At 39.3% G+C, this 14,378-nt stretch overlaps 1 protein-coding gene across 1 annotated transcript; it reads left to right on the forward strand.

The window, feature by feature from the left end:
* Positions 1-6,665: 6,665 nt before the first annotated feature.
* On the forward strand, positions 6,666-7,855 carry LOC110901064. The gene is made up of 2 exons (XM_035983067.1): positions 6,666-7,758; positions 7,845-7,855. The coding sequence occupies exons 1-2, from the start codon at positions 6,666-6,668 to the stop codon at positions 7,853-7,855; spliced, it is 1,104 nt and encodes a 367-aa protein (XP_035838960.1).
* The last annotated feature ends 6,523 nt before the right edge of the window (positions 7,856-14,378 follow it).

Consider the following 14,378-nt stretch of genomic DNA (forward strand, 5'->3'; position numbering starts at 1 on the left):
CTAAAATTGACAAATTTATTAAACTTTCAAACTGTCGGACGGTGTTTGATTGTGACATGGTCATTCGTGTGTCATTTGCTTATACTATGTTCCAAGCAGTTGTTCTCATTACGCGTTTAGATTTCTTGCATGTGCAGATTCTAAAGGCTAGGAGAACATGGTCGATGACAAGCTTTGGAATGAAGACACGACGAGAAGGCGCTCAAAAGATGAAGATGATCGAGTTGCCGCTGGCCATCATCAACACCACAAGGATCTCACTTCATAAAGATCAAGTCATTCACGAGCATAACTCAAGGGGGAGCTTATGTTAAGGGGGAGTTTGTCAACACACTTCCTACATGATACGGGTAGTTTGTTGATACACTCTCTGCTTTCAAGACGTGAAGACTTTGAAGATCCTCCGACATTGAAGACTTGAAAGGACATCAGAGTTTTGGTAACTCGAAGACCAAAGACAGTCGAAGTTCGAGACGAGTCTACAACTATAGAAGATAAAGACAAAGCTACAGCCAAGGGGGAGTTTGTTGGTGCACTTGTGTCTGTACTTTGTCTGTATTCGGTCTATATGTAAACGATGTCCTAAGTTGACCAAGTCAACTATCCTCCTAGTTTGACTTGGCCAATAAGTTGTAATATGTATGTCTGTATCGAAAGATAGCCTCGAAGGATACTGTTGATCCTTCGAGGTGCTCGAAAGATATGCTTCGAATGATTAGACCTCGAAAGGTGATCTTTCGAGGTCCTTACTGATCCTTCGAAAGCACTATATCCGAAAGATGATCCTTCGGACCATCTATCGGATCCTTCGACCAGACATCATGGGCTGGGTATTTATATACCCATGCAGTGTAGTGTGAGAACCCAGATGCACACTTAGAGATGCACACAGACAGAAAGTTAGAGAGTTGAGAGCATTCTGTCCGAAACTCACACACACACACTTTGAGAGTTTGCAAACTGTTTGTAAACATTGTGCTTGTAACCGGAACCTTCATACGTATTAATACAGTGGTGTTAATCGGTGAACTCTTGTGTGTTTGTTTCTATACTTGCTTCATCTCGGTTTGCTTACTAGCTTGGATTCCGCACTCGCTAGTAGGTTTGTATAACAAGGTTTAGGTTCGTTATCCTCCGCGAAAAGGGACCTACATTAATTCTTACTTCTAACACTTTTTGTTGATACATGATATGTGGACGCGACTCGACCTGACGCGTCTCGGTCAAAGATGCGACTTTCCTCCGTCGTGTACAAGATCAACATGATGGACCAAGACATAAAGAACCTTGATTTGGTCCGTGGGCTAAACAGATTGGCGTATCAGATCTGTGGGCTAAAAACAAATGGACGAAACACAAGTTTGGGCTTCATATGTTGGGCCTAAGCCAGTATCGGCGAAACAAGAAGGAGATCAACGAAACATAATGTTTCGTCGATATTGATTCCCTTTCGTCGCCACATGATTCCATTTCATCGATGATTTTGTGTTTCGCCAAGATCTGTTTCGCCAGGTTACGTTTCGTGGTGTCTGTTGCTATATATAGTCAGTCTCTGGATAAGAAACAGATAGAGATAAGAGAGCACAAGTGAGATCACAGAACACACACACACTGAGAGAGAGTTTACAGAATACATTTGTAAACATTGCTTTGTAACTGACTTTCACTGGATTGTAAAAGATCAAAACAATAAGAAATTAATTATTTCTTATGATTTATCTAAAGAAGAATTTAAAGAAATCCCACAACCTGAAGGTGAAGGATGTCTGCGCAGATTTTCTTGGAGCAGCCTAGGAATTATGAAAGAATGTTTGTGCATAATCGAATGTTCTAATTTTGGCGATGTATGGATGATGAAAAAGTACAATGTAAAACAGTCATGGGAATTGCTACCACGTCATCGTGAGATAATATATAAAATTGTACATTCCTTGAGCATACACAAGGATGGGATCTTCGTCGACTCCGGATCAAAGTTCTATTGGGATTGGGATTATGGTTTCGGGGTTATTATTAAGGCCCCTATATTTGTGAAGAGCCTTGTATCTCCCTGATAATAGATGGAATCCGTGTGTTGAAGATGAATGGTAAATTTTGGGTACCCAAATATTAAATCTTTGATATATGATCTTTTGATCACTCTTGACTTGTACCATAATATTCAAGTTCTTTGTTTCGTTTTTCTTTTTTTGGATTTTTTAGTTAATGGAGGAGACCGAGCTGGAATACCAAGAGCGGGTATATTGATGCTGTTAAGATCTTATATCTGTCTTTTAATTCTTTCGACTTTCCAGTAATTTTTTGCTTTTTATGAGTTCAGTAATTGTTTGATACTTTTATCTTAATCCTTAGTTTTAACCATATGTTTTCTGTTTGTTGAACTCTTGATGATTATTTGATTTTCATGGACCAGTTTAACCCCTGTGCATAAAAATTAAAAAGCTTGTTATATGTTGAACTTTTGATGATTATGGAAATTGCAATTTTAGTTTGTCTACACTTTATTCTTGAATCATTTGTTTGTATTGTCTTATGAAAAATCTTTAAATTGCAAATTTTCCATGATTTTCTTGAGTTAAGTTTATGAAGTTAATGTATCATGTATGTTCAACCAGGGGCACAACTTCCTTGGGGCGGGAGGGGGCGCCGGCCCCGAACTTTTCGACGCGTAGTGTTATGACATGTTCAGGCAGTCTAGCACCTTTTTGAGATTTTAAGGAAAATACTGGTTTACCCCAGCCCTTTTAAACAAGTTTATTAATAGGTATGAGCCCGAACCAATTTATAAACTGACCCTAATTGCTTCGTATAGATTTGGGACTTTTAAAAGAAAATCGAATTTTTTTCAAACCGGGATGCATGGGCCTAAAGAAACCGATATGTTTGGGCCCGAATCGGTTTGGGCCTAGAACCGGGTTGTGACATATAGTAAACCCCTAGTCAAAACTCAAAGAAACACATGCAGAAATCATTTTTTACGAGTCCAACATGTTTAAAATGAAATAAAAGTTGGAACTGGGCTCTGTTGGTAATCGAACTTGCAAATCACAGGTTTGAATATAACGAATTGAGAATCAAAAGAACAATAAACTTGCTTGTATTGAATGAAAAGTGATGATTACAATTGACATACATGAACCCTATATATACTATACGAATAGATGCGATGATAGAGACGTGTCTCTTCACGAACGGTTGCGACTCTTGAACTTGTGGTTGAGATTGATCTTGAAGAGGTGTGTCTCCTTGTGAAAAATCACGTCTCTTTGTTTCTGTGATGTTATGCGTCGAACTGAACAGGTACGTCTCCTAGAGATGTCGCTTGATTAAGTTTGTAGGTTACAAACTTTCAACTTGTCGCTTCCGGTCCTCGCACTTACTAACTAATCTAATTATAACACAAAACTAACTAACTACTAATTACAGAACGACCCCTATACCTATATTTAGTTTAAAACACCAATACTCCCCCTTAAACTAAATATAGTTTAACGAAGGTCTTCAACTTGCTTGACTTGCAGTAGCATTGGTTCCTCTTCCAATGCGAGATTGGCTTCTTGTTGCGTGTCTTTCTCCTTTTCTTTCCACTTGGTGCAATCTCTTGCAAAATGACCAAGTTTTCCACAATCATAACATCTGAACTTGCTCTTGTCTTGGTTTCTTGGACCCATATCTTTTCCACGTCCTTGACTTCTGCCATAGTTTTGAACACTACGACCCTTTCCATGATGCAAACTTTCAAATTTGTTATCTGTACTTGCCATCATGAGTCCTCCTTGATTATTATCTTCTTGCTTGTCTTGACTTTTGAGACGTTCTTCAAAAGCTATTATTCTTCCCACTGCTTCTTCAAATGGCATTTTGTCTATTTCCGAATATTGTTCGATATTTGCCACGATGGGTAGGAACTTCTTCGGAACGGAGATAAGTAACTTCCTTACGAGTTTCTTGTCTTTGATAGTGGTACCGAGAGTTTTAAATTTGGCTTTTATACCACTCAACTTGCTTGCGAAACTACTTACTGTTTCGTTCTCATCCATCTTTAAAACTTCCAGTTCGCTCCTCAAAGTTTGTAGACGTGCTTTCTGAACCATATCTGCCCCGAGATAACGAACTTTGATTGCATCCCATACTTCCTTTGCTTTTTCGTATTGCGCAACTTGCATCAAAACATCTTCTGGTAACGTTTGGAAGATAAGTGCTTTCGTTGTGTGCGCCTTCTTTTCATTTATCCCTTCCGTTGAAACAACTGTTTCCCAAAGACTATATGCCTTCAAGATTGTTTCCATCATAACTGCCCATTGGGTATAATTCGTCTCTTTCAATTTTGGGCATTGAAGAGATACATTCCCTTGCTCGTGGAGTGACGTTGATGCACTTCCTTCTTTTTCTGTCATGCCTCCTTTCTTTCTCCCCTTGCCTTTCTTGCCTATCTTGCTTGTGATCGGATGATCCTTTTCTTGACCGTGTAGATCAAATTTCTTACTTAGTACTTGCGTCTGGCCAACTTGCTAACCAGGTTCTTGCGTTTCTGACCGACTTGCTAATCAGATTTTTTTATGTACCCTGACCCACTTGCTAATCAGGTTCTGACCAACTTGCTAATCAGATTCTTGCTAACTTGCTATTGCGAGTGATAAAAAAATATCCAACCAACTTGCTAATCGGACTTAATTTAATCGACCCGCTGTACTTGCTTTTTCTTGCTTTGACCAAGAATGGTCGTTTCTTGCTAGACTGAATCGTGAAGATTCGACGTGCTACTTGCTATTTTGAACCAAACGATCCGGAACTTGCTATTTGAACCAAGAATCGGTTTGACTTGCTAGAACCGATACGGGTTCGATTTCTTGCTATACGTATCGTTTATGACTCGAAATTAACTTGCTACTTTAGAGATTTTCAAAAAATTTACTTGTAATTTGTGTTGGGATCATTTGCTAAACTATTGATTTGATCAGATTAAATTTAAATTCAAATAAACTATCAAAAAAATCAAAATATAGTTTGTTGTCCTTTACGAGAAGACAAACAAATTTGAAAGAAAATAAACAAGTATGACCTTTCAGAACTTGTTTAAAACTTATTCGTTGTTGACTTTCTTTGCTTTTCAAATAACAAGAATAATGAATTTTCATAAAATCATTTAGAACTGAAAAACAAAAATCTGACCTTTACGATTCCGAACAAACTTCGATTGTTTTTCACTTTGATTCCAACACAGTTCTATTCTATTTAAAAAAAACTTCTGATACGGTTTCGATGATGATCACTAATTCACTATCCCTACTTGTTCCTTTCTTGTGGTTCGATTAAATTAAAAGAAAAAAACGCACTTACGAAATCGAACACCGTCGCCCGGTTCTCTGATTCAATCGGCAAACCCAGATTATCGTTTCTTGCTCGTAGTCTTGCACTAAGATTCTTCTTTCTTGCTTCCTGGATCGATTAACCGTGATGCTCTGATACCACTGTTGGTAATCGAACTTGCAAATCACAGGTTTGAATATAACGAATTGAGAATCAAAAGAACAATAAACTTGCTTGTATTGAATGAAAAGTGATGATTACAATTGACATACATGAACCCTATATATACTATACGAATAGATGCCATGATAGAGACGTGTCTCTTCACGAACGGTTGCGACTCTTGAACTTGTGGTTGAGATTGATCTTGAAGAGGTGTGTCTCCTTGTGAAAAATCACGTCTCTTTGTTTCTGTGATGTTATGCGTCGAACTGAACAGGTACGTCTCCTAGAGATGTCGCTTGATTAAGTTTGTAGGTTACAAACTTTCAACTTGTCGCTTCCGGTCCTCGCACTTACTAACTAATCTAATTATAACACAAAACTAACTAACTACTAATTACAGAACGACCCCTATACCTATATTTAGTTTAAAACACCAATAGGCTCTACCAAACCAGGCATTCAGCCCAGAAAGACCATAATCCAGTATTGATTTGGCCCGCCAGATAAAATTCCTTTTGTCCGTTTTCTTTTTCTTCTTCGACAAATCTATGGAGGTTTGGGTTTTATAACAGGATTTGATAGATCTAGCAAAGTAAAAACCGGATAGGCTCAAACCGGTTTAAAAAAAAAAATAATAACAATAGTGGATGGGTTTGAATTTGAACCGGTTTCAAATGGAATTCAACGTATTATATAACTAACGTTTTTCCCAAACCGGATTCAAAGTGTATATTGATAGGTACCCCCAATGTTTACATGGATCTCATTCATACAAACAACTCCATGTGAATGGCACATGTTATTTAATTGTCATGTTTTTATTATTTTAGTATTTTGTTTTGCAATTCGATAAAAATAAGTTGCTGTAAGCAAGCGCTCCAATGAGAGACTGAACATATAAATTCTTTTAGTTGTTAGATATAATACACTTATATTATATTAAGCTAGATAGTATTATTCTTATTAATATTAGGTTTAACATAAGTTAATTAGGGGAGACGGTTATTACCGAATGAAACCCTTGTGTATATGTATTTCTGGATCTCGACATTATTCATTTATCAAGTCATATTCATATGAACCATTTTTCTTCATTCGTTTAATCCTATATTCAGAAATCTCAAAGTCTAACAAAGTGGTATCAGAGCCACATCGATCGAATTCGGAAACTGCAAGTTTAAACAATCAACATGAATCAAGCACAAGGAATCCAAACACAGATCCCCAAATTCACCGGGCAAAATTATTACCACTGGCACATTCAAATCAAAGTATTATTTGAATCACAGGATCTGTGGAATATCATAGACGAGGGATTCAAGGAACTGGGTGCAAATCCAACCGAGGAGGCAACGGCAACGTACAAAGATGCAGTCAAGAAAGATAAACGAGCGTTACATATCATCTTTCAATCGGTAAACGAAACAATATTTGAGCGTATTGCACTTGCAAAGACATCAAAAGAAGCGTGGAACATCCTGCACAAATCTTACAAAGGAGAAAATCGGGTAAAAAACATTAAACTTCAATCTCTTCGTAGTGATTTTGATGCACTTAGGATGAAAGAAGGAGAATCTATTGAAGATTATTTCAATAGAACAGTATTAATAGTAAATCAATTGCGTATGAATGAAGATAATATCAGTGAACAAAAGATAGTCGAAAAGATCCTGCGTAGTTTGACTCGAAATTATGAGTCGGTTGTGATTACAATAGAGGAAACGAAAGATTTACATGATGTTTCGACGGAAGAATTAATGGGAATTCTTCAATCTCACGAACTGAGATTAAAACGATATGATGATGTTCCGATCGAACATGCATTTCAAGTACAAAATTCTATCCAAGATAGATACAAGCCGACTCGAAATGATGGTTCGATGAAACAGCGGAACAAAGGAAAGGGTCGAAACTGGAATAACATTAGATGTTATAATTGTCAAAGGCTCGGACATACAGCAAAATTCTGTCAAAAGAAGGATGAGGGTGAGAAACCGGATAATGTATTAATACATAAAGATGATGAAAGTGATGAACATGAAGATACGATGTTCATGATATTTAATATGGAAGAGGCAGTCAAGGATGACTGTTGGTTTCTCGACAGTGGCTGTAGTAATCACATGACAGGGAGCAGGAGTTTATTCATCAATCTGGATGAATCCATAAAAAAGGAAGTAAGAACAGGAGACGACAAGAGATTAGAAGTTGTTGGTAGTGGAGAAGTGTCCGTCTCTTTTAAAGGAAAGGACCGGACGATACCAAATGTTTTCTATGTAGAAGGTTTAAAGCACAATCTGTTAAGCGTGGGACAATTACTAAATAAAGGATATACAATTTTGTTTCAAAAGGGTCGATGTTTTATAAAGGATGCAAATAGTGAAGTTATAGGAGATATTCGGATGACAAGTAATAAGATGTTTCCTCTACATCTGAGTAGTGTTGGTGCACTTGTGTCTGTACTTTGTCTGTATTCGGTCTGTATGTAAACGATGTCCTTGGTAGTCTGTAAGTTGACCAAGTCAACTATCCTCCTAGTTTGACTTGGCCAATAAGTTGAAAGATGTCTGTCTGTATCGAAGGATAGCCTCGAAGGATATTGTTGATCCTTCGAGGTGCTCGAAAGATATGCTTCGAATATTAGACCTCGAAGGATCATCCTTCGAGGTCAATGTTCATCTTTCGAACATGTTGTGATCGATAGATGATCCTTCGGACCATCTATCGGATCCTTCGAGCAGACCTGCTGTGTTTGGGTATATATACCCATGCAATGTGTTGAGTTTAGTAGACACACAGACAGAAAGATACCGAGAGATAGAGAGTCTTCTTGAGAGCATTCTGTCCGGAACTCTCACACACACTTTGAGAGTTTATAGAACATTTCTGTAAACATTGAGCTTGTAACCGAACCCTCATTGCATTAATACAAGTTGTGTTAATCGGTGATCTTGTGTGTTTGTTTCTCTACTTGCTACTAACTCGGTTTGCTTGCTAGCTTGGATTCCGCACTCGCTAGTAGGTTTGTATAACAAGGTTTAGGTTCGTTATCCTCCGCGAAAAGGGACCTACAAGTGGTATCAGAGCTTGGCTCTTTACCTTGTTTAAAACCGGGTTTTTACAAGTTTTGGTGTGTTGAAACACTTGGTTTTGCACCTGTTTTTACTTAGTTTCTTGCACTTTCTTTGAGTAAAAACGTGTCTAAACTAACCGGGAGTGTTTAAAGTGGGGTTGGGTAACTTGAAAACTTGTTTTTGAGTAACTTTGTGTTTTCCGGCGAAAGCTCCGGTTGAACTTCCGGTGACTGGTTTGAAGATAAGTTTGTTCATTTTTGGCAAAATTTTCAAAGTTGGTGGTGAAAGGACAGCCTGCACATACCATCTTGCCGAAAGTTGACTTACCAACCTGTCACCTTTTCACCAACCTTTCACATCAGATCAGTTTGTGTCAGAACCTCTCGAAAGATATCTTTCGACATCGAAAGACTATCCTTCGACATCTGTCGATCAAGGAAGGCTCGAAAGATTGTCATCCTTCGACCCATCCTTCGAAGTCTGAATCATATCCTTCGAGAAAGGAATCTATTCGAAAGACAGTGTTCGAAAGATAAGGATTTAGCTCGAAAGATAAGGATCTTTCAAAGGAGAATCCTTCGAGCTCTTGAATCTTTCGAAATCATTGTTCGAGACTCAACAGTAATCTTTCGAGTACTGTTGATCCTTCGAACAATAGTTGATCTTTCGATTGTGGTCAGTTTGTTGTTAACAAGTTTCTGTGATTTCAGATCCTTCGACCAGGATCCTTCGGCTGTGTATCTTTCGGATCATTCTTACTTAGCATTTATTTTGCTTATCTATCATGAATCCGAGTTGGTGGGGAAATCCGGCTCCAGACAGTGGAAAATACATGAATACCAGTCAATCTCCATCATGGGCAGAATCTCCGGTATCTACATCCTCACAAACAAATGCCACTCCAGCTGGTCAATGGGCGTTTGTTTCAAATCAAACTCCGAGTATTCAAAGTCTTCTACTAAGCGAAAGTGAAACCGGAAGTTTGAACAGGCCTCCAAAGTTGATGCATCTTAATGAATATCCGGGATGGGTTGATCGTTTCCATACATACATTCTTGGTCAAAATACAGAGTTGTGGTTGCGGTTCACTACCGAATTCGATCAAACTATCGAGGTTGCTGCTTCTTCGACAGCTACATTTGCCGATCTTCCTGATGATCAAAAGAAGACGTATGACTTAGAAAAGAAAGCATACGCTATTCTCACTCAAGCACTGAGCAAGGATATTTATCATCAGTTCGTCAGTTTCAAGACTACGAAGAAGCTGTGGGATGCATTGAAGACAAGAGGAGTAGGTAATGAAGCCACACGTCAACTACGACGAGATCTACTGAAGAAAGAATTCGATGGCTTCACATGTATGGATAAAGAGTCCTTGGGAGATATGACAAGCCGTTTCTATCACCTACTTACTGAGCTGACCAACTTTGAAGTCACAACGACTCCAACAGAGGTGGTAAAGAAGTTTGCCGATGCATTGCCTCCTCAATGGAATAACTTCCTGGAAATCTTGAAGTACAACGGAACGTTGAAAACTACAAATATCAACGATTTCGTGCAGCTTCTGGAGAACAAGGATCAGGAAGAAACGTTGAAGGCAAAGAGAGTTGCAGTGCCACAGAATCCAGAGATGTATTATGGCACCTCCACTTCTTCATCTGCAAAAGCCGGTTCACATGCTCCACTTCAAACGGCGTTTGTCACAAGCACGGATATGTATGGCAATCCAGTGCAAGTTCCTGTAAAGCCGCCTCCAACCACAGATCTGTATGGAAATCCAATACAACCACCTCCTCCTCCTCCTGCTCAACAACCACAATATGCGTGTTATGGAGGAACATCATCTGCTGCAGGTCAACAATCAAAGTCAAGTACAGTACAGCTCGACACGTCAAGCTTCTCTAAAATCAGTGTAGAAGTAGCTAAGGAACACATGGAGCTGCTTAACACTGTAGTGAGCGCGTACTGTGGGTTGATAGAAGGTCAGATTGGAAACATTAATCTGACACAAGAAGATTACAGGCAGATTGATAAGGAAGAGATGGACTTGATGGATATCAAGTGGGCCTTTGCGAGTGCTGTGAGAAGAGCAAAGGATTGGATGGAAAGTACTGGCAGAACCAGCTTGGAAAGTAAGCGAGACACCAAGTATGGGTTCGATAAGCAGGCTGTTAAATGCTTCAACTGTGGTGAACGGGGCCACTTTAAAAGGGAATGTACAAAGCCAGCACAGCACGGGAATCAAAATCCCTTCAGAAACCGAGGCAACCAGCAGAATCAGAACAGAAACACTGAGCGGTCATTGGTGCCTGCAAATAACCAAACCAACCGAGCACTTGCAGTTCAGGTGGATGAAGGTTGTGACTGGTCAATCCAGTTGGGTGCTGATGCTCCTGATGAAACAGCATGTTTTGCTCAAATTGTGAAAGAGTTGGTTCACACCAGTGGTAGAGAATCTTCTGCCAGTGGTGGTGAATCGTCTGAAGATGAAGACTCTTCTGGTTATAGCAGGAGTGCTGATGAAGAATCATCCAATTCTGGTGATGATTATGTGGGTGAGACATCGAATGCAGCAATCGATGCAGATATTGATGAACTCTTGGAGGAAGCTGCAGCAGAAACTCAAAGAAGATCTATTCTGGTGGATCAAGCTGCTTATACTTCGTCTTCTCTCCATTCAGCCTTTATGGCTAATGTCGACGGTTCATCAAGTCAGGTATGTGTCGATGAACCCACTGCTGTTAATTGTGATGAATGTGCTAGGTTGCATGCTAGATGTGCTGATCTGGAGAAAAGTATGTCTGAGTTGCAAGGCAAACATGATGCTTTACAAGCTAGTTTGTTTGACTTGCAAGACAAACATACTACTGTGAATGAGAATTTGAGTGACTTGCAAAGTAAGCATGACGCTTTGCAAGAAAAATATGATGTGACCTTTCTCCACAATCAGAAATTGACTGTGGATCTCTCAAAATGCACAGAAGCCAACATGTTTCATGAAAACCATGAAAAAGAATTTAAGTCAATGATTGAAACATTAAAGAAAGATAAAACTGAATTGACAAAAATGGTTTCAAGAAAACAGACGGATATTAATTTGTATATCTCTCGTCTTGAAACAATGCAAAAAGAGATGGCTTGTGTGAAAACTGAAAGTGATGCGATCCAACTCAAGCTAGACAGTTATTTGAGCTCTAGCTATGTGTTAGATCACATCATTGATGTTCAGAAGGAAAAGAGAGATGTCACATGCATAGGCTACAAGAAGTGTCCACCACCAGTGAGACATAATTATGACGCCATGCCTGATGAAGAGGACAGGGTATTCTTTGAACCTTCTGTGCCTCTAGATGTTAAGGAGTTTGCTGCAGGACTCGGATACCAAAAGGAAGTATCCTCAGATTCAGATGTGTCAGCAGATACATTTGTGAGTGCTGAACAGAATCAAGATCCTCCAGTTGTGATTGAGGATGTTGATTCGTCTGATGATGAATCTGACGATACTGTCCCAGCAAAGTCTGATGCGGTAGCCAAAAATGAGGACATACCTCTTGAGAATCACATTCTATGTGATCCCCCTGTTCAACCCGCTAAGACTGTTGCAACTGAGTCCTCATCTGCGGAAAAGCCGGAGAGTGTGAATTTGCTGTACACTCTAGTTGGTGATGATAAAATTTACTCAGACAAAGATTTTCCCATTAAGAATGTTAATCAATCCTTAATCTGCAAAGTCTTTGAGAATTCGACGAGTAAATTCTTGGGAAAGGCAGGACCTAAAGTTACAGTTACACAGTGTCCTCCTATTCCAAAGGCTGAAATTCGAAAACAATTTGGTAACAAGAAATTACCAACAGTGCCAACACAGCAAAATCACACCAAACCCAAAGGTAAAACACCGGCTCAAGCTGACAAGAAGCCGAACCAAAAGAAGAAGAAAAAGGTTAACTTTGTGAAATCGACGGGAACAGACAAAATTGAAAAGTTTGAAAATCAATCTAACTTAGACTTTGTCAAGAAAGCTATTGTTGAGAAAAGAAATGAACCAAGCAGTTCAAAACCTAGTACCTCGGGTTCACAAAGTTCAACATCATCGGCTAGACGATCACATGATTCTTCGGGGTTTGTAGAACGAAGATCATGTTTTGAGTGTGGAACCATTGGGCACATTATTAGAAACTGCCCATATCTTCATAAGCAGAAAGGAAAGGTTGATGATCCCCGTGGCAAAACTGACCGTAAGCCAACTGTTTCCACAAAACAAGATCCCCGCCTTGTAAAAGAAAGGGAAAAGAAACAGAAACGCCAACAGGTCAAAAGGATAGAAAAAGCAATTAAAACCGATGCGGTTCAAAAACAATCTGTTGCTGTAAAACCAGAAACTTCTACAATTTCAAACAATCAAGAAGTTAAAATTTTAAAGAAAGATACTGGTAAAACAAAACAGACATGGAAACCTAAATCGGTTACTGAATCAGGGGGACCATCACAATTCACCAACCATCAAAGACAAGAAGTTATTGTCATTGATGAAAATGGAAGACCCAAGACCACAATGGCTTGGGTCCCCATCTCCAACTAATTCATTTGAGTTCATGTGCAGGGTGCTTCAGGAGGAACTATCAGTAGTCACTGGATTGTTGATAGTGGGGCATCCAGACACATGACAGGCGACATAAAGCTTCTCTACGACGTTAAATCTATTAGAGGAGGTTATGTTGCTTTTGCTGGAGATAAAGGTGGATATATAACGGGAGAAGGAATGATATCTAACGGGATTGTCAGCTTTGACAAGATCAATTTTGTGCAACAACTTGATCACAATCTTCTTAGTGTTTCTCAAATTTGTGACAAGAAATTTTCAGTACACTTTGATGCTAATGGATGTTATGTGCTGAAACCCGGCTTCAAAATTCCAAAAGAATGGATTCTCTTGTCGGCTCCAAGGATAAATGATTTGTACGTCCTTGACATGAGCCAGGCTATTACTACGTCTGCACAAGCAACTTGTTTCGTTTCTAAAGCCACAGAAAAAGACACTATCTCTTGGCACAGACGAATGGGTCACATTCACTTACGAAAAATGAATCATTTGGTTTCAAATGAATTGGTGAATGGTGTTCCCCTCAAAAATTTCCATCTTCAAGACGTCTGTGTTTCGTGCCAGAAAGGAAAGCAAACAAAGAAGAAGCACCCTACAAAGAAGATCAACACAGTGGCAGTTCCTCTTGAGCGTTTGCACATGGATTTGTTCGGTCCTGTCAAGCACAAAAGTATTCGGGGTGATCAATACTGCCTCGTGGTTACTGATGATTATTCAAGATTTTCTTGGGTTGCGTTCATGGCACACAAGAGTGAAACCTTTGGCATTATCAAAAACTTGATCATTCAGATTGAGAATTTGTATAAGTTGAAGGTTAGGCGGATACGTAGCGACAATGGTACTGAATTTAAAAATCATTTCATGGCGGAGTTCTGCACTTCAAAGGGTATTCTTCATGAGTTTAGTGCAGCCTATACTCCTCAACAGAATGGTGTCGCTGAACGTAAGAACCGCACATTGATCGAGACTGCTAGGACAATGTTGGTAGAGTCACAGTTACCCATTCCATTCTGGACTGAAGCTGTGGCCTCTGCATGTTACACATTGAACAGAGTTCTTACAGTCAAAAGACACAACAAGACCTGCTTTGAGCTTCTTCAAAAACGGAAACCAGATTTGTCTTATCTAGAACCATTTGGAGCTCCATGCACAATCATCGATCCTAATGGAAAGTTTGGGGCAAGAGCAATTGATGGATACTTTCTTGGGTATGCCACCCCTAACTTACG

This window comes from Helianthus annuus, chromosome 2 (assembly GCF_002127325.2).
Source record: "Helianthus annuus cultivar XRQ/B chromosome 2, HanXRQr2.0-SUNRISE, whole genome shotgun sequence".
Taxonomy (NCBI): Eukaryota; Viridiplantae; Streptophyta; class Magnoliopsida; order Asterales; family Asteraceae; genus Helianthus; species Helianthus annuus.